The sequence below is a fragment of the Palaemon carinicauda genome, chromosome 18 (assembly GCF_036898095.1).
Source record: "Palaemon carinicauda isolate YSFRI2023 chromosome 18, ASM3689809v2, whole genome shotgun sequence".
NCBI lineage: Eukaryota > Metazoa > Arthropoda > Malacostraca > Decapoda > Palaemonidae > Palaemon > Palaemon carinicauda.
In genome coordinates, this window is record NC_090742.1 from 70,838,052 (window position 1) to 70,860,020 (window position 21,969).

General features: G+C 38.2%; 1 protein-coding gene across 1 annotated transcript in view; it reads right to left on the bottom strand.

Annotated features, from left to right (window-relative positions):
• Nucleotides 1-1,296: 1,296 nt before the first annotated feature.
• LOC137657356 (gastric triacylglycerol lipase-like) overlaps nucleotides 1,297-21,969 on the bottom strand; it is a 48,769-nt gene continuing 28,096 nt past the window's right edge. Inside the window, exons 3-7 of the mRNA XM_068391692.1 lie at nucleotides 21,611-21,769; nucleotides 13,730-13,814; nucleotides 13,448-13,590; nucleotides 13,004-13,156; nucleotides 1,297-2,241 (exon numbers count right to left, since the gene is read on the bottom strand). Of these exons, the coding sequence (XP_068247793.1) occupies nucleotides 13,007-13,156; nucleotides 13,448-13,590; nucleotides 13,730-13,814; nucleotides 21,611-21,769 (537 nt within the window). The 3' untranslated portion in view covers nucleotides 1,297-2,241; nucleotides 13,004-13,006. The remainder of the gene's footprint in view (nucleotides 2,242-13,003; nucleotides 13,157-13,447; nucleotides 13,591-13,729; nucleotides 13,815-21,610; nucleotides 21,770-21,969) is intronic.

Below are 21,969 nucleotides of genomic sequence, written 5' to 3' on the forward strand. Positions count from 1 at the left end.
TATTCAAAAACTTGACCTAAAAATCCACTGAGAAACCTTTGTGATTTTGATTAAAACAACCGGTTTTCTTTGGATTTTGCTCTTTGGTACCATATCAAAGCTCTCAAAAGGCATAGCCTTAACAGTTTATTTAAACTTAACGGACATTGCTTTTTCATAATGTCAACAAGACATTATTCTTATGTCAAGGAGAACATGAATCTCGCATTACTACTTGTTTCCCTCCATTTGCCCACCAACAACACAAAAGTCTCATGTTACACCTTAATACCTTACCTATGAGTTTGTCTTTGGGTTGCTGTCTGGGCCTATTAAAAAAAAAAAATTAATTTTTACATCATCAAGCAAGTAAAAACCTTAAAAAAATTTGGTTAAACAATTTTTACATAAAAACATCCCAGTTGGTTTGCTGCTACTCTACTCTACAAGCTGCCCCCGTAGATCTTCGCCACCGTAAGTGATACTTGTCCTTGTATGAAATTATTGAAAACTACTTTATACTGTATTTTCTAAATACAGTAAAATACCAAATGTTGCCTTCCTTCAATGTCTCCACATCTCTGACTGGGTATGTACATATCAGTTTGAAAGCATAGTCATGTGATGAAAAAACACCCACTATCTACAGCTGTAAGACCTATTGTCAACTAGATCCTGAAACCTGGTTTAGAAGTGGCAGATAATGTACTAATTTTTTCCTTGCCTTACAATTCAGGTTAAAATTGAAGGAAAGAAAAATCATGAAATAAAATAAATTTGAAGCATTTATTTCATGTACTGTACGTTGAAATAATAAATATACCTTAGACTCAAAACTTGGTTGATATCGATGTTTGACCCCCCAAAATAATAAAATTCTCGTTTTCTTTCCTTCCAATTGGCTTAGGCCTCTGTCATAGTAATGAGATAATTTACCAGCAGCTAATGGCAATAACTATGAATAGGGTATGCCATATCTTTTACTGGTCTTTCAGTCTTGAAGTCGAAACTAATCCCTATCCTCTTAACACCACTAGTCAGTGGAGAAGAGTGTGGTCTTGTATATGAACACTTGCCGTATAAGAATAAATAATGAAAATTCTGTTTACCATGGTCATATTGCTGACTCCCACACTGATAGAGGCAAGTTGGTAGAGAAGGAAACGGGCCATTTTAGTTTTCAAATAAAACTTGATCAATACCCTAGACTCACCTGCCATCTGGTTCTTAGTGACTATTAGGCTTTTGTTTTACAAATTTATAAAGTCAATCATTACAATCAATTATGTGAACTGCTCTAACTTAAGAGTATACAGCATACAACTTGAATAGTCTTCTGATTAATAGTGACAAGACTCGAGATGGCGACAGTTATAAAAAAATAAATAATACAGATGGTTTATAGAAATATATTAAAAATTTAAATAGAATACACAACTCCAACAAATTTATCACTTGGAGCATATAAAACAATATCAAGCAGTAGTTTCACTGAACATATAACATAATCACATAGTAATTTACTTCTCAATACACACTCGCCTTTGATAAATCATGAGAAATGAAAAAGTAGTTTTCTTATAAAAAAAAAATCAAAAGATGCTTATGTGTTGCTACTGTATATGTAGAGCATGGGTTCAAATTATACAGTTGATTTCCATCAAATGATTTATTAACACTTCGTTTCATAACCACAAGATACGTTAAAGTTTAGGCTGAGTAACTAGACCAGGTGAATATACAGTACCGAGATTATACTGTAAAGAGTCCTTAACACTTTAGTTCTTTAAGAACAGTTCAATATAATCAAATTATTATGACCATGATCAGAAAGAAAACAGATATATCAAATCAGAGGAAAAATAACTTTCATCTGCTCTCTGTAGGACATTGTATAGCCGACTTCCAGAGAGGTGTGTTCTCTTCTAACTGGAACTAACCCCTATATACTTACCCTCAGGTATGTATTTCTTAATTGTCACATGGTACATCATTAAAACCTCAAACTTAAAATGCTCGTTAGGTTCTTTGTAATAAAAGAACTTACGTCTACATGATTTCCTATGATATTACTAAAATTATTCCTATTCACTTGATAAAATACTTTCACAAAGAAGCCCATATTTACTAAGCTGTATAACATAATTTCTGAATTGCATCGCTTTAAATGATGTCACTTCCTTACCAGTATCCATGTATGCACGATTATATTTGTTCTAGACCAGTCTAGATTTCCTACATTGCATTAGATGTTTTCCCAAACTGTAATAAAAAATACACCGCATTAGATTTTTATGCATCATAGTACTGTAGATTCATGAAAAATTACCCTTAATATATGTATTTGATATACAGTATACATGTGACTGAGCAACTGCATAATAACTTATAATGATACTAATAACCAAACATAAATACTACTGTTATTACTCATACCACAGTAATTCATAATCCTCATCTTGAGAGATTATTTCTAACATTAAGAAACTGTCTCAAACTAAAGTTTGGAACTTGAATCTCCAGATTGTTTTCCCTAAATATTACCTTTCTACCTAATCATGCATCTATATAATCCCCGCACTGTGTAACTTAGAGGAAGCCCAGCAATCTTCATGAGCAAACCACGATTCTATAACAATGTTTAGCAAATACCAAATTACTTGGATCCAACTCTTAGTAAGCCTCTGTGACCAAACTTTTAAACAAGGACATCAGCATTTTTGGACAAAGCATGACATAGAATTCTAATCCCACAAAACAAATTAGGAACATTACTTCAAATGTTTATAGTCTTCTCAAAATAATACTTTACAGTTTTCACAAGACATGGAAACTTACTTTCTGATGAAATACTAACTGCCCTTCCTAATGAGGGTATTTGAAAGAACTGTGGAAAATCTTTTGTCTTAAAAACCTTCTTAGCTGTGGATGTAGGCAAAATAAATATCATCTTATGTTCTCCAAATCCTACATTATAAGATTGCGCCTGTAATGCACTTTTGCATTAATTGATATCAACGTCTTCCACTGTTTTGGGGTAGAATTCTCTTTGCTTGAGGGTACACTCGGGCACACTTTTCTGTCTTGTTTCCCTTCCTTTAGTTTTTTTAGTTTTAATAGTTCATATGAGAAAGATTTATTTTAATGTTATTGTTCTTAAACTTCTCTTGTAGTATATTTCCTGGTTTCCTTTCCTCAATAAGCTATTTTCCCTGTTGAAGCCCTTGGGCTTATAGCATCCTGCTTTTCCAACTAGGAAAAGTGTCTTAATTGTGAGATATTCAACTGTAAGACTTTTTATATTTAACCGAGAGATTTTCCAAAAGTTCAAAATGTGAAGCTTTTAAATATAGTACTGTAATCCTATATCTAAATTCCAAAATATAGATCTGACTATTGGAGGTTTTTCAATATCAAAAGACCTAAACACACGCGCAATAATACCTGAAATGGATCAATTTAATCATAGATGATTAGGTATAGATCTATAACCCTTCATAGCCAAAATTCCAAAATTTAGTTTTTTTTTTTCATTAAAAAAAAAAAAAAAAAAAAAAAATCTAACATTACCCAAACAATTTCAAGTCACTGATACATTTCTTAACTTGAACTCATTAAAATAAAACACATCATTGTCTCTGATACACATTATTAGTAAGATTGTCTTTAGGAACATACAGTTCTAGACAATTTATAGAACCATGAAAACCCTTTGTTTCTGAGAATACGATGGATAGTCTTCCATAGAACTTCAAAAGTTCAAACTTGCAGCAAATGTTTTTATTGAACAGGCTGACATAAGTCTTGTTATAGTTTATAAAGTATATGAAATATGTTTAGATATTACTGTTTTTTAAATATTTTAATTGTTCATTATTCCTCAAATAATTTATTTATTTCCTTTCCTCACTGGGCTATTTTTTTCCTGTTGGAGCCCTTGGGCTTAGAGCATCTTCCTTTTCCAATTAGTAGTTGTAGCTTAGCTAGTAATAATAATAAACATAGTACGTTACGGGTTTAGATGTACAATGCCACCAGGCAGTCTAAAAAATTGGCTTTGTAAGGTAGCCTCCACATAAACACCAACAACAGAGGTCACATATCGGTAAGCCACTCTCTTTGGGGGTCATAATGGAGCCACCAGTGTCATCCTGCTGTTCATAGAGACTAAACTTGTTTATCACCTAATGAATAATGGTAAAATGTTATTTTCCTTAGTAAAATAAATTTTTGAATATACTTACCCGATGATCATGTAGCTGTCAACTCTGTTGCCCGACAGAAATCTAAGGTCGGGATACGCCAGCGATCGCTATACAGGTGGGGGTGTACACAACAGCGCCATCTGTGAGCAGGTACTCAAGTACTTCTTGTCAACAAGAACTCAATTTTCTCCTCGGTCCACTGGTTCTCTATGGGGAGGAAGGGAGGGTCCTTAAATTCATGATCATCGGGTAAGTATATTCAAAAAATTTATTTTACTAAGGAAAATAACATTTTTCAATATTAATCTTACCCGATGATCATGTAGCTGATTCACACCCAGGGTGGTGGGTGGAGACCAGCATACATGTTAACATTAGAAGCTAAGTATCCCGTATCTCATTTTAGCAGTTATTCAAAATAACAAACATAAAATAAATAAGTACCTGGTAAGGAAGTCGACTTGAACCATTACTCTGCCTTTTTAAGTACGTCTTCCTTACTGAGCGTAACGGTCCTCTTAGGATGCTGAGCGACTCCTAGGTGCTGAAGTATGAAGGGCTGCAACCCATACTAAAGGACCTCATCACAACCTCTAATCTAGGCGCTTCTCAAGAAAGAATTTGACCACCCGCCAAATCAACCAGGATGCGGAAGGCTTCTTAGCCTTCCGGACCACCCAAAAATATTTCAAGAGAAAGATTAAAAAGGTTCTGGAATTAGGGAATTGTAGTGGTGGAGCCCCCACCACTACTGCACTCGTTGCTACGAATGGTCCCAGAGTGTAGCAGTTCTCGTAAAGAGACTGGACATTCTTAAGATAAAAGACGCGAACACTGATTAGCTTTTCCAAAAGGTTGCGTCGAATATATTTTGCAGAGATCTATTTTGTTTAAAGGTCACGGAAGTTGTGACAGCTCTAACTTCGTGTGTCCTTACCTTCAGCCAAGCTTGGTCTTCCTCATTCAGAAGGGAATGAGCTTCTCGTATTAACAGTCTGAAAATAATAGGATAAAGAATTCTCTGACATAGGCAAAGATGAATTCTTAACTGAACACCATAAAGCTTCAGACGGGCCTCGTAAAGGTTTTTAAAATAGAACTTAAGAGCTCTTACAGGACATAATACTCTTTCTAGTTCATTTCCAACCATACGATAAGTTTGGAATATCGAACGATATTGGTCAAGGCCGAGAAGGCAGCTCGTGTTTGGCTAGAAAACCAAGATGTAGAACATGTAGCCGTTTCGGATGAAAATCCGATGTTCTTGCTGAAGGCATGAATCTCACTGACTCTTTTAGCTGTGGTTAAGCATATCAGGAAAAGAGTCTTAAAGGTGAGATCTTTCAGGGAGGCTGATTGAAGTGGTTCGAACCTGTCTAACATAAGGAATCTTAGAACCACGTCTAAATTCCAACCAGGTGTAACCAAACGACGCTCCTTCGTGGTCTCAAAAGACTTAAGTAGGTCCTGTAGATCTTTATTGTTGGAAAGATCTAAGCCTCTGTGACGGAAGACTGATGCCAACATGCTTCTGTAACCCTTGAAAGTGGGAGCTGAAAGAGATCGCTCTTTCCTCAGATATAAGAGGAAGTCAGCTATTTGAGTTACAGAGGTACTGGTCGAGGATACGGATACTGACTTGCACCAGTTTCGGAAGATTTCCCACTTCGATTGGTAGACTCTAAGGGTGGATGTTCTCCTTGCTCTAACAATCGCTCTGGTTGCCTCCTTCGAAAAACCTCCAGTTCTCGAGAGTCTTTCGATACTCTGAAGGCAGTGAGACGAAGAGCGTGGAGGCCTTGCATTACCTACTTACGCGTGGCAGACGTAGCAGGTCCACCCTTAGGGGAAGAGTTCTGGGAACGTCTACTAGCCATCGAAGTACCTCGGTAAGTTATTCTCTCGCGGGCCAGAGGGAAGCAACTAGTGTCAACTTTGTCCCATCGTGAGAGGCGAACTTCTGCAGTACCTTGTTGACAATCTAGAACGGAGGGAATGCATATAGATCTAGATGAGACTAATCTAGTAGAAAGGCATCTAAAAGAACCACTGCTGGGTCCGGGATAGGTGAGCAAAGTATTGAGAGCCTCTTGGACATCGAGGTTGCGAAGAGATCTATGGTTGGCTGGCCCCAGGTGACCCAAAGTCTCTTGCATACATCTTTGTGGAGGGTCCAATATGTTGGAATTATTGTCCCTTCCTACTGAGACAATCTGCTAAGACATTCAAGTTGCCTTGGAAGAAACTTGTTACTAGTGAAAAGTCTAGACCTGTTGAACAGGAGAGGAGGTCACTTGCGAACTCGCACCATGTCAGAGAGTAGGTCCCTCCTTGCTAGGAGATGAACATCAAAGCAGGGAGTTGTCCGTGTTCACCTCCACTACTTTGCCTTGAAGGAGAGACCTGAAGCTTTTCCAGGTCAGACGTACTGCCAGAAGCTTCTTGCAGTTAAAATGCATTGTCCTTTGACTCGAGTTCTATAATCCCGAGCATTCCCTACCGCCTAAGGTCGCACCCCAGCCTACGTCCGATGCGTCTGAGAAGAGAACGTGGTTGGGAGTCTGAACAGTCAGGGGAAGACCCTATAAAAGGTTGATAAAGTCCTTTCATCAAGTCAGACCAGACTTAACTTCCGGAAACCGGAATCGAGACCGCTTCTAGCGTCTTGTCCTTTTCCAGTGAAGAGCTAGATGAAACCGAAGAGGACTGAGGTGTAGTCTTCCAAGTGACACCAATTGAACCACGGATGACAGTGTCCTAACCAGACTCATCCACAGCCTGACAGGGCCGTGTTCCTTCTTCAGCATCTTCTGGATGGATAGCAGGGCTGGGGGTTGATTGTCTTGTTCAGCCATGTCCTCATCAGAGGGTTCCTCATCCGAAACTGATGAGGAAACGGCAACGGAGTGGGCAACGTCTGACTCGCTGAATCCGGTCGCACTGGTGGATGCGTGACGGAGCCGGACACAAGATCATGGTACTGCTGCACAGTCTGTGAACTGTCAACCATGGGGATGCGAGGAAGTACAGCGACAACCCGAAACTGTCTAGACTGTCTGGGTAGTGCAGACAACCCCTTATCGGGTTGCTGAGGTTGCCGCACTGCGTCACAACAAGTCACCTCTGCTGGTTGTTGAACGTCTTCCCAGTGACACACTGAACGTCCACAACCACCTCCGAGAGTAGCTTAACGTCAACGTGCGACTGGCAACCCACACTGGGTCGCACCGGTGGAGGAACCATCTCAACTGGCGGACGTGAGTAGGATACCTCAGCGTCAACAGGGCGTACAACCAACCGGTAGGAAGGTCGTTGGCAAGAAGGTTCTTCTCCGTAAAAAATCCTCTATCAAGGACTAAGCTTGGACTGCATGTCTTGCAACAAAGCCCAAGGTCTATGGGAGCAGGTGTGGCAACAGACGGGGTTAGCGACTGAAGCGGAACCATTTACCCTCCCTGGAAGCATGTTATGCTTTAATTAAAGTCCATAGGAGGCTAAGCAGCTTAAGGCTCCTCTCCAAATGACAGAGTCCTCAAGGGAATATCAGAAGGAGGGAGAACAGCACTTTCTCATCTACAGGAATCATGTCCGAGAAAAGCTAGGTTATCTCAGTGAGGGTTTCACTGGTGCATAAGCAGCAGACCAGAAGGCAACGTTATGAAACTGCTTGACAGTCTGTGAACTGTCAAAACCTGAACTGTCAACCCCAACAGGTGCGTGAGGACATACAGCACTGGTGTATTAGTAGCACACCAGAAGGCAATGTCATGAAACTGTTAGACAGTCTGTGAGTTGGCAACAACCAAAGCTGTGTGGGGAAGCCTCAACTCCTGACTGACTAGTTTTCTGCGGGCGAGTGGCGGTAACCACAGTGTGTTGCTGAGGCTGACACACCGTGTCAAAACACGGCAGCTTGTGGTAGCTCACGCACGGCAACGGAGAGCTCCGTGTGTCTGTGGGAGTCAGCATGCGTCTGGCAGGGTCGATTGCGCATGGGTGGAGGAGCTCTCACAACAAGAGTGTGGGAGCAGGCAGCCATGCCGGGCGCACAACCGTGGCAGGCTGTAGGCCAACGGGTGCATCGTCAACCTTCTCCGCAGTCGGAGAGTGGGAGCTGGCAACAACAAAAGCGGAGTGCTGGTGCGTGGGAGGGACTGCCGTGGGTTGCGGAGCATGCCGCATTGTGGCAAAACACGGCAGCTTGACAGCACCTTCCCACTGCTGATGCGGTAGCTCACGCATGTCAACGGAGGGTGCAGCATGAACATGCGTCTGGCAGGGTCGACTGTGCATCGGTGGTGGAGCTCTCACAGGTGGAGTGTGGGAGCAGGCAGCCGCAGTATCTGCTGAGCGCACAACCGTGGCAGGTTGTAGGTTAACAGGTGCAGTGTCAACCTTCTCAGCACGATACTCCTGCATGAAGGAAGCAAGCTGAGACTGCATATCTGCAGCATGGACCACTAGGGTCTATAAAAGACGGCAACAAACGGAGCTACTGTCCGTTGTGACTGAGGGTCTAAAACAGCTGGTGCGGCAACAGACGGAGTTACTGCCTGTTGCGGTACCACCTTGCCTCTCTCGGAAGGTGTGCAGTCGTCGAAGACTGCAGCGAGTCCGAACTGACCCAGTGGCTACACCTAGGCCGTTGGACTTGCGCGGAAGGGACCGACTTGCACTTAAAAGCTGCAAGATTTGGTCCATGGTTTCTGCGAGAAACCTCTTCCGCAGACGAGGAATAAATGGGCTCTCTCGTCTTTGTGTGGGTGGGGTGATCACGTCGGCAACGTGTGTAGATACACCCGAAACCACGGAGGGAAACGTCTGTTCGTCGATCAAGGCCTGTGGAACCCATAAGTCCTTCGACATTACTTCTCCCCTGGGCTTGGGAGCTTGTAAGAGGTATCGGACTAGGTGAACAACTGGCACGAACAGACGAACCCTCGAATGCAACACTGTAACACTTTGCGCATATCACTTTATCACTTTTGATTTTCTGTTTGCACTTATTTCACTGAACTCGAAACTTTAAGTGATTTGTACCTGAAACACGCAATCCTATCCTTCATTAAAAGGTAGTAATTGCGAAAACAGTTTTACAATGCAACAGAAAAACATAATGAAAGATAAAGAATTCAGTGGCTGGAAAAGAGACTAAACACTAGATCAAATAAACTACGTTTAAAATCTCTCACCGCATAAAGCCTGGGAACAAGAATAAAACTCTAGAAACGTTTTACCTTCTTCCCCTAAAGCGACTAGGGAGAAGAGTAAAAAACGAGAACAACGTTACCCGCTTGAACGAAACGTTTATTCTCCTTTCTCTCCCTCCGTCTCTATCTCTCTCTCTCTCTCTTGACCTAGAACCTGAGAGATGAGCCCAATTATATATCGTTAAAACATATTATTTGTTAAAGGAAAAAAACTGAAAGGTTTCCCAAATAAAAAGTTCCTTTATTAGAATTAAAACCATTTAAGCTAAGAAAGAATGAACGAAACGCTAGAATCGGTTTACTCTTACTGCAACGTGAAACCGTGAAATACTCTCTCTCTATCGTAACGATAGAGCGCATGTTGAACGTTCTGAACGTCAACAACTGCGGAGACTAAACTAAACGTTAGTTCATCTTTGAAAACAGTACGAGACTATCAAAGAAATTCTTTCAAAAACATTAAAATTAAAAAAGTATAAATTCTTAAAAGGAAATACGATATGACGGGCTCAATGTTAATTAACTTCGGTTCCAAGTAAGGACCGCCTACTATTAGGAAAGGTCGCATATAAACAAACATAAAAATTAATTTTTTATAAGTTTATAATAAATGGAAAGTTAATCGAAGAGGCCTATAAATGGCGGAGAGATATAAAATAAATACAGTAGATCTATAACTTGTTAAGCAAAATTACCAAAAACCTAAACACACTTCCGTCTAAGGGAAGGGTCGGTCATTTAAAAGTGAAAGAGAGTTCATACTCTCTTCGTCACCAACACTTCCGTCTAAGGGAAGGGTCGGCCATTTAAAAGTGAAAGAGAGTCCATACTCTCTTCGTCACCATAATTAAATCTATCCAAAACGAGTTCAAGTTTTGAAATGAAGATAAAACCCCTGCATAGCGAAAGCTCAAAACTGGAATAGTGTACTTCACCAAAACATTGTGAAAACAAATCCAGTTAGGGACGGCGTATTTAGTAGGTCTTGCCTGTGGCACGACAGAGGAAAAATTGAGTTCTTGTTGACAAGAAGTACTTGAGTACCTGCTCACAGATGGCGCTGTTGTGTACACCCCCACCTGTATAGCGATCGCTGGCGTATCCCGACCTTAGATTTCTGTCGGGCAACAGAGTTGACAGCTACATGATCATCGGGTAAGATTAATATTGAAAATAGGATTTTACTGCTTGACTAATTTGCTAAGATGTACTTTCCCAGAATAAATTGAGGGAGAAAGGAATAAGCCTTCCAAATTATTCAAAGTCCGTAGGATTTCTATTGGCCGGTACAGGAATTGCGGCTTTGTTTCCCCCTTGTTTCCAGATGAAGGCTAATGCAGTCGTATTGTCTGAAAACACTGCCACAGTCTTTCCTTTTACCAATGACTCTTGATCCAGGGCCTTAGATACCATTATAAGTTCTAGGCAATTACTATGAAGAGTTGATTGTTGCATTACCCATTTCCATGATGGATTAGATTTAACATTGCTCCCCATCCTTCAGTGAAAAGAGAGGTCCGAGATCTATTTTCTAAAGAAACTCTCTTGGATATAGGATAACCTACTGTGATCTTCCAACCAACTCAGCAGATGAAGCTGGTTCTTCATTACTGGAACAGATATTATGTCCAGATAAATATTCTTGCAATTCTGAATGATAAGATATTGGAAAAACGCATCATTAAGCATCCCATCGGAAAGAATTTCTGTAATGAAGCCATGTTCCCCAAAAGTCTCAACCACATCTAAACTGACATAAACTTTATCCTTTTAAACCTTTTCAGTAATAGAAGAAAAAACAGAGTCCTGCTTTCGGATGGAAAAGGCTGAAAAGGAACTAATGCCATCATCATTTCCAAGCATAGAATCTTCTGAATTGGAATCAGAAGAGAATTTTCCAAATTGACTAGGATCCCCAACTATTCCAGTAACCTGAGCAACCACACTTGTTGAACCAGAATCCTTTCCAACAATCATTAATAACAGTCAATTGTACATGTATTAAAGAACCCTGGGTCTCAGAATCCTTATCCATTTGGAAATGGGGTCATCATCTTGGTGAAGATTTGAGAGGCCATCCTGAGAATGAAACACTGGTACTTGAATTGGTAAAGCTTTGAATCATTCATGAAGTGGAGATATTTTCTCATATTTATATAGGGATGTGGAAGTATTTTCTCATATTTATATAGGGATGTGGAAGTAAGCAACTGTGAGGTCTACTGAAAACATTCAATCTCCTTTCTCTATCGCTTCCAAGGACATAGAAATTTACATAAAAAAGTCACCTTGCGCCTTACCCACTTGACCAATCAACTTATCAATTCTATTTACATCTAATACAGGACACACAAGGTATTAGAAGAGTTGGAAGACCCAGGTTTACATGGCTGAGGACTACAAAGCATGAAGTAGGAGATGGTGAATGGAAAAGTATTGAATTAAAAACTCAAGATAGAAATGACTGGCAAAATCTAACAGAGGCCATTTGCGTCAATACTCAATAGGCATAGGAGGAGACGATGATGATGGTGACAAGACCCAAAATAGGGAAAGACATTTAAAAATGTTTCTGCACATTAAATACTGTCCCATCCACTGAGAAACGTAAATAGTCCCTGTGCTTTATCACAAAACCACAAAGGCTGTTGCCATAAGAGGAACAATAAGGCCTTTGCACTTCTTACAACAATTTTCTAAATCATAATACTGCACCTGCCAAGAGAGAATAAGTGAAGGTAGTTCATGATCACCCAGAAACAATTCCCTTGTACAAAATATGAAGTAATTACTCATAAATCCAGAAAATATCTCTAAAAGCCTAAGCCTACTGAAAGGAAATAAAACAGGAATTTTTTTTAAAGGTTTTTGGGTTAAACGGTGATATGACCCCAGCATCAAGAGAGAAGCAATGTGAACTTCAGGAGGTTTATAGAAATAAAACAGAATTTTGATAATAAAATGTATCTTTTCAATACTTTACTTGTGGTTCACCTAGCTTCTTCATTAAGGAATGAAAATAATTCCCACTCTCCCTCACTTCAATTGTCTTTCTCCCTTAGAATGTTATGGTTGGGCATGTCAGCCTTGGAGTTCTTGACATCACTAATAAATGGGTGAACCTCAGGTATGTATGAAATAATGTAATTTGAATATTTATATCTTCAAGTTAAAAGAAAAAAGATTAAGCAAAGAAAATCATATGGTATTATCCATTCTAAATATCAAATTAAGATGTGTGCCTTAAATTTTTAACTAGAAACAACAGTACAGTTGTCCAATACTGTATACTGTACGGTACATTATATTCTTCCTGCCCCCTATGGTTTTTTTTTTTAACATATCCTCTACTGTATTGTAGGTTAGCTTATGTAAAGTGTATTCCATGGGACATTCCAAAAATCACTAAGATTTCTTAAGCTCCAGCTTCATGTCCTAATACCTATTAATTTATCCTTCCATTTCCTTCAACCACTGTGTCCACCTTTTAAATTTGGCCTTGCAACCATTTTCACCTCTCGCTGAAAAATACACCTTTCAAGAAAGTCATTAAGACCACAAATAGAATTTTAATAACAATGAAAATGACAGAAAAATTAAATATATTACCTTTTAAAAGAAGGGCAGATATTTAAGGATCTTGTCATAGACTAGTTTTTTACAATCTCTTCCCCATATAAAGTCTATATGGTTAAAATCAGGCAAAGGCATCTTGAGGTTAACTACAAGATTTGGAAGACCCGCAGCAAGGCCTGCAACATCCTTTATGGAAGAAAAAATAATTAAATAAATTAATTACACAATAAAACATAGAAATTTGGTACTAATAAGAATGTACTGTAATTAAACTTTTGAGAAGTTGGTTTATTTTAAATATAAATAACAAATTGTAAACCAACATTCTCAAACAGAATATGCAATAAGAATGGGAAGTTATTTATAAAAAAATCTCAAATTCTTATAATGAAGAGAAAAGAAAAAAACAGACTTCTTTCACTATGTAATCTGAGCTCTAAAAATGAGGGAAAACGACAAAAGAAAATTCATACTAACTTTGGGATCTGCAAGCCAATCATTGTTTGCCCAGAGAAGAGCTACAGGAGCTGTAACTTGACTTAAATCGTATAGTGGGGGAGTGTGCTGGTGATATATTTTCATATTACCATAGTAGCCGTAGTCATACTTTTGAAACTTGCCTGTGCAAAATAAATGGGTTCAAGTATTTCAAATATATAATTTTTCAAATTTAGAAATTTTCCATACACCACTTTTTTAACAACAAAATTAAATATGGTCAATGTAATCTACATGACACTAAATAACAGTGCTACAAACCTGAATTGACCTCTTGAGCAAAATGAATGACAGTTTTGGTTGAAGTACCTTCTGCTCCATGACCCAATATAACTGGTAACCAAGTCTAATTACACAGAGATGGAAATAAAGATAGCAAAGTTTTAAATACAAATAATAATTGAAGAGTAAACATTTTGAGTTAGACATGATCAATTTCCTTAAAACAAGAACTAGTTTCATTATATATCTACTATCAACAATAACACAGTACAACTGAACCTTGGAGGATGAACTTAATTCATTCCAAAGGGCTGTTCGAACTATGGCAAATGAATAGCTTAAATCTATAAATCCAATTGGTTTGTTTGAAAAGATTCAATTTTCCCTGTTTAGAGTTTATACAAATTGGATCAATCTGTTCCATTCCCCCTAAAAACAATTATAAAAAAACCTTAAAATATTTTATCTTTCCTTGTTTCCTTTCCTCACGGGGCTATTTTCCCTGTTGGAGCCTCCATGCTTAGAGCATCCTGCTCTTCCACTAGTGTTGTAGCTTGGCAAGTAATAATAATAATAATAATAATAATACTCTAAAGAAAATAACAATAGATAGATGAAATAAGTGGAATTTTAATAATAAAATACATTTCTATATTCACCTGGCACTAAATTTACTTCCTTCTAGAAACTGGTTAGATGTCGATGTCTGCCGTAAAGTAAAAATATTTCTTTTTTTCTTTCGCTGGACAGTAGTACTGCCCTTATAGTGGAGTATTGATATTATACAGCAGTATATGGCAATAAGAGCACTAGGGTATCTTTTCACCATGATTTTCCAGTCGTCTTTAAATACAAACACGTTCAATAGGGAGGCAAGGACTCATGATATGAAAGCCAGTTGAGTATAGAAATAATAAATTTTATTATCAAAAGCCTATTTATTTCAATGAACCTTCCCTGGCATTCATATGGCTGAATCTCACACTCTGATGGAGGTTGGATAGTGAAAGAAAGAAAGAGAAAATCTAAATCCTTAGACTAAAAACCTACTCTAAGCACCAGAGACCTTTCATAAGATAAGTTTAACAGTAACAGCTATAAGCTAGTTATTATCATTTAATAACTTGTAAATCCAGATAAAGGAAATTTTTAATATTAATAAATACCAATGAGGGACAAAATGTAATAAATAGCTATACAGAACAAAGTAATTTAATATAATAACTAAGAATTCCTTACCAATTACCCTTTACCATACTTTATGCAGAAACATATACAGTACCTACAATAGTACCCTACACCCTGCAATTTCTCATAGAAAAACATAACTATAACTTATAAAAAAATCTAAGAAGTGCAATCAAAAGAATAAGTTCTATACATAATACACTTCAACTACCACCATACTGAATGCCCAATAACCCTTATAAAGCAAGGCTTCACTGTGACCTTCTGCCACCCTAATGACATAGCCTTTTGAATAGAGGGGGTCTTGGAATCTCTAATTTTTCTGTCTTGTTTCATTAAAATTTAATTGGGACAAAGAAAACTATCTTCTGAAGTAATGACAACCCTTTTTCTCCAATAGAGGAATGTGGAAAAATTGAGAGATGTATAGATATGTGATATTATGTTGTACAGACGTTATACTACGTAAAGTTTATAAGCATTTATGTACTTTCATTTTATCATTACCTTGTAGAAGAATTATATCTAAGCTTCCATTTATCTTTTCACACTGTAAGACCACTATTTCATTGCATCGTGGCAACAATGTAATCATATGTGACAACACTGTTTTTCTTTCTGCTACATGCAGTCATTCTGATTTCCTTAAAATCTTCTTTAGCTCAGAAGGTAGGTGACAGACAAATTAATTTTGTTTCAATAACAAATTACACATTATTGGGGAGAACCAGTATCTTACTAATATGTTTTACAGAGGCCAAAGCTAAGAGAAAAAGTGCCTTAGCTTTTATATTTTTAAAAGAAAGATCTTCCAAAGGTTTAAAACAAGAACTCTTTAAAATATTATTAACACTGCCTTTAAATTCCCATAGACCTTCCTGATAAATAACCAAAGGTTTCTCACTTACAAAGAACCCGAATACATAAGATAAGATAAACGGATAAATATAATCCTAGATGCTTGAAAATGGTATTAAGCCTAGATATCTTTGATCTTTAAGCAACTCATCAAAACAAACTTTTCAAAAGATGCCTTTGTCCTGAGTAGCCTCAACCACACACAAACTGGCATTACTTTCATCTACTTGAAATTCTTAAGAAAATGCAAGAATGACAAAATCCTCTTTTCTGATGGAGAAGCTCAAAAAGAAACTGCTGCATTTATCATCCCCAAATATAGAATCCTCTGAGCTTGAATTAGAAGAATGCAAATCATGGGTACTTGAATGGACTGGACATATTTTTGAAATAGCCATAAAACCAAGAAGTTTCTTTGATTCCAATTCATCAAATAAGCATCTGTCAAGTCTATCAAAAACATCTAATTCCCTTTCCTTACTGCCCTCATGGGCTCTCAATACATGATACAGAGATATTACGAACCTTTACCACTTGGTGATAAATCTCTTAACCTATCAGCATAAAAATCCATAGCCAATTAAAAAAAAAGACATCCCTTATTAGTCTGCAGATAAATAACCCCTTAAAAAATGCTTATCGCAGGCAGAATTACACATCTGCCTTAACATGGAATGAGAAGACTGGAAAAAACAACACAGTAATAAGATACCAACTCGCTCTTATTACCATACATCACCACATAATCTCAAGACTCTACAATAGGGGCAATACTATAACAGTGAAAGAAAATGGGAAATTTTTAGATTTTAGGGTAGGCATCAATATTTAACCAGCCTTGAGAAGAGAGCAATATGAGTGTCACTTTCCTGTAGTAAGGAGAGTTGATAGCCTAAGTGGAAGGTGAAGAGTATGTACTGTAGTAGTATTTTGCAATGATCTACTTTTCAATTACATCATAGTTCTCAATAACTATACAAACCTATAAACTTGAGTCCTTTAATAGGTCATGCTTTCAGTGTAGCTGGAACTCAGCTATTATGATTTATATCAAGGTGTCGGTAGTTACTGCCAGGTGGCAGGGAAGCTGCCCACACACCCCCACAGCACACTGAGTAGCCATTTTAACATTAAACCTAAGGCTTGCAGGGTGGTTGAAGAGGGAAATGTAACTTGAAGGATCCAGATTGGTATAGGTAGGAAGAATACAAATTACTTTAAAATTTTGTGATTTTTTCCTATTCAGATACAAACCCTCATCCTTAGAAGGGAGGAAGTTCCTATAACTAACTGGCTGATTTACTTTCCCAGGAATGTCAAAACACTTTGGTCCTGTGTAGAAGTGAAAGTGGCAACTTGCTATCAACCTCCTAATGACCTGGCATGAAGCTAGGGTTCTACCATAGAATAGTATATGGTCAAGGGAAGAACCTATAGCCATATGGAGGATAATTTGTCTAAATTTAGTCATATGAGAACACGGGTGCATGCAATTGTCCATTCTCCTAGAGTAGGAGGATATGGGACATATAGTATTGTATTTCTAAACAAACATATTGCTAAAAAAGTTACTTGATCATGTGGCTTACATGCATTCATTGTCTGGGCCAGCAAATAACAGAATGACTGCTGCACCCTAAGGAAGGGGAAGAAGGAAAAAGTAAAAGACCAGCTGATCTTACCCTCTCAATCTGGCCTTAGATAAGAAGCTTCTTGTCTCTTGTCGGAGCTAGGTTTGCTATACGATCTTTTGAGTCCCTACTACGGATTCAAGGTTACAGGTATCCTGGAACCTCTGGCTTCATGTGTTTGAATTTGGGGTGGTCCTCTTGTACCCTTGTGAGAATGCGTGTCTGAATGTTGCACTAAACCAAAAAGAACAGTTTTAGGATCTATTTCCTCATTCCTTTCGTACTAAAGGATGAGTTGTAATGTTTCCTCCTCCCAAGCCCCAACAGGAAGACAAGTCTCTCTGGTTTCCGCTAGTTGCCTATGTATGGAAGAGATGAAGGGTTGGACGCATGGCGCGCCTGGACATGAGGTCCAGGCCACGAACTCCTGAACCAAGGTGATAAAGATCTATCCTTCAGAATGACTAGCTTTGCCTGGGCTACCACAGGCCAGTAAATTCCTTTTTGTTCTTTAATTTTAAATGGTCAGGAGAAGAGACAAAGCATGCCACTGCACCCGGCTCATGGTCCAGCCAGGAAGTCGCCGCCATGGAAGCAGTTTCTATGGAGGCTCTGACCTGAGTCTTTCCATCAATATACCTGGAGTCAGGGTTGTAAACGTGGTGTCAATGGGCCCAGAGGAAGGACTGGCTTCCACTGGTACACAAAATATCTTCTGCCAAGAGAGTTCCAATCGTAGAATTTTGTTCGAATGACTTGCCCTTGGAAAATTACTTTTCCCAGAAATTTACGTATCTGCATTCTCGATTGCTTCGAGAACCTGTTTAGGCCAGCAAAGTTCCAAGATAGGTCTTGAGTCCTACGGGGATCAAATAAGTGAAAGCTTCCCACAATCTGTTAATTTGGCTGATAATAGCAAGGCTCTTTAATAAGGTTACTTCATATTCTGGGTTTTTAACTTTCACTGGAGAAGGCTCTAAGTCGTCAGATCTATATCTTTTGACTTTTCTCCCAAAATTGATACCAGAAGTCAGAACAATCCATGGATCGTTGAGGTTCTACTCACCCTCCCTGGACCTAATATGGAACCTGCACTGTATTTCAATAAGGAGGAGGCCAAGGCCATTGGGGCTCTCTTCCTTAGTCACCTTGGAGGTGCACTTAGAAGTGATAGTGAACTTTGACATTTACGCTCTCCCGGAAAGGCGTATGCTTCTATCCTTCTGCACTCTCATGTGCCTGAGCACACTCTTGTTCACAAGAACTTGCCAACCCGACTGCTCATAAAAGCAGAAGGACATAATCCTGACCATGCATGCCCCTAGTTGCAATCACTCACCAGGGCTCTCTCCCTCATCAGGAAAGACACAAGTACTGAAATGCACTTGTCCCTCTTGTCACAAAAATATACCTGTTCGAAAGAACTCGCTTGTTGGCGAACGACCTCCCATTTGTGATCGTCCTTGACCTAACTGAAGGAGTTCCCCTACCTTAGAAAGATAGCCCAAGAACAACATGGTTCACAGCTCCTCCTAGAGTGAATGCACCAGCTCTTCAGCAGTACTGTACAGGACTTTGACCAGTCATCCTTGAATAGTGCACCGTACTCCGTTCCGTCTAAATTGATTTAAATGCTTTTGCTGTATACTTAGAAATGCAAAATAAATTAAATAAAGACTATTTCATGTCATCCTTTTGCTAAATGCACCATTTAAAACCAAAACCATTGCTTTGTTTATGTTCCATCGCCAATCATAACAAATAAAAGAACGCATTTACACATCTGTGTAGAGGTTAGCTTTCGCAGCAACAGATATCTTACCAAGTATTGATTATGTCATAATAATGTTATTATTACTCTTTTTTTTACTTACTTTAGCCTTCAAAATCAAAATAAATCAAATAAGAGCGCTTTTTCTAAAGGAAATTTTGGGGTTCGCCCTTTACATGGGGTCGTCCTTTACACAAAAATATGCGGTAATTATACAGTACTGTGATAGAAACCAAGTAAAAACAATATTTGGCAGTATGTTAATCGACTGCACGTAGGCAATGGGCCTTGAGTTGGTCATGTACAATTCGCGAAATTTTGCTCACCGCGCCTGTCCGTTACCTAACACCCCACTAAGAGCGAGTTCTGACGGTAGAATTATCAAGCGTCTAGCGTTACTAAAAGGCGATTGTGAGATTACGGAAAAAGTTGAGCATAGACATGAGAGCACGCTTTTGCGAGAGCATGTGCTTCTGCAGAAGGGTGCGCTACTGTAGGAGTGCACACAAGCAGATAAGGGCACGTTCCCATTGGAGTACAGGAAGAAGATTGTCTTTAATTTTTCCTCCAGTAGTTATGTGTGAGATATCTATCTTAATGTTGTTACTGTTTTTAAAATATTTTATTTTTCCTTGTTTCCTTTCCCCACTGGGCTATTTTCCTTGTTGGAGCCCCTGATCTTATAGCATCCGGCTTTTCCAACTAGGTTTACACCTTAGCAAGTCGTAGAAATAATAATAATAATAATAATAATAATAATAATAATAATCGTGCACAGGCGAACTCGTTGGCATACGCTGATCAGTTAAGTTTCAATTTAGAGTCCAGGTGCATTCTGGTGTCAAAGTGCATTAAAATTCCATAACAATATTATTATTATTTTTCCCAGTTAAGCTACAACCATTGTTGGAAAAGCAGGATACTATAAGCCCAAGATCTCAAACAGGGAAAAATAGCCCAGTGAAGAAAGGAAATTAGGAAATAAATAAACTATATGAGAAGTAATGAACAATTAAAATAAAATATCTCAAGAACAGTACCAACATTAAAATAGATCTGAAACATTTAAACTCTAAAAAGAGCCTATGTTAGCTTGTTAATTATAAAAATATTTGCGGCAAGTTTGAGCTTTTACCGATTCAGCTACCCAATTAGGGAGACCATTCCACAAATTGGTCACAGTTGGAATAAAACTTTTAGAATACTGTGTAGTATTCAGCCTCATGATGAAGGCATGACTATTAGAATTACCTGCATGCCTAGTATTACACACAGGATGGTACTGTCCGGGAAAATCTGAATGCAAAGGATGGTCAGAATTGTGAACAAATCTTATGCAATAAGCATAACAAACTAACTGAACGACGGAGGCAGATATTAATATCTAGATCAGGAATAAGAAATTTAACAGACCATAAGTTCCTGTTCAACAAGTTAAGATGAGAATCAGCTGCTGAACATCAGACAGGAGAACAATACTCGAAACAAGGTAAAATGAAAGAATTAAAACACTTCTTCAGAATAGATTGATCACTGAAGCTTTCTCAATAAGCCAGCTTTTTATACAGTTGAAGAAGAGACAAATATACAGTAATGTGTTTCTCAAAAGTAAATTTTCTGTTGAGACTCACACACAAAATTTTAAACCATAGTTAAAAAAACACAATCAATGCTGAGATCCAGATGTTGAGGAGCCACTGTCCTCTACCTACTTACAATCATACTTTGAGTTTTGTTAGGATTAAAATTCATGCCCCATAATTTTCACAAAGCACTAATTTTGGCTAGATCTTTATTAAGGGATTCAGCAACCCCAGATCTACAATCAGGAGATGGAATTTATGCAAAGAGAGTAGCATCATATGCATGTGCAATGAGCTTGTTTTCTAGGCCAAACCACACGTCATGTGTATATACTGTAGTATGAAAAGTAATGGGCCAAGAACACTACCCTGAGGAACACCAGATATCACATTCCTATACTTACTATGATGCCCATCAATAACAACTGTTTGCGATATATTACTTAAACATTCAATAATGTCACTTAGAAAAGACCCACCCACTCCCAACTGTTTGAGTTTGAAGACAAGAGCTCCATGATTAACATGGTCAAAGGCTGCACTAAAACCAAGACCAATCATACAAACTTCTTGACCACAATCAAGGGATTTCTGGATAACATTAGATATTCTTCGACATTAAGAAGTTGTCATTGGTAAATGTGTAATCCTTAAAGTTTTCACAACCTCAATCAGTTTTATGGGCTTTTTTAAAATATAGGTCATTATTTAGTTACAAATACAGTACAGTAATTACCGTAATTGAAATTATAAAATAACAATTTTATGAAATAAAAGCAGCTACAGTACAAGGAAATGTGTAGTGTAGTTCGAAATAAAGATTCATTGTTAACCATACAATTAACTTCAAGTTAAATTTCCAATGTAAATGAATTCATAGGACACTCACCATATTGAACTCATGAGCATCAAAACCAGTCAGGAAGAAAAGTGCACTTCTACACATAAGCTCTTCATATTTGTAGTGTGTGCAAATTAATTCAGTCCATTTAATATATAGTGGGTTGCTTGGCAAAAATTCATATTTCCCAAGCAACTTCAGTATAATCTGTAACAAAAGAAACCAGTAGATATGAGAAACAAAATTGAATTTTGAAATTTAAAGCTTAAGATCTTTATGGTATCTAGAAAGTACAAATTACTAGAAATATTAACCCTTTTACCCCCAGGCTATTTGGAAATTTCCAACCCTTAACCCCCAGGGGTTACTTTTTTTTCAAGCACATTTTGCAGTATATATTTTCTGGG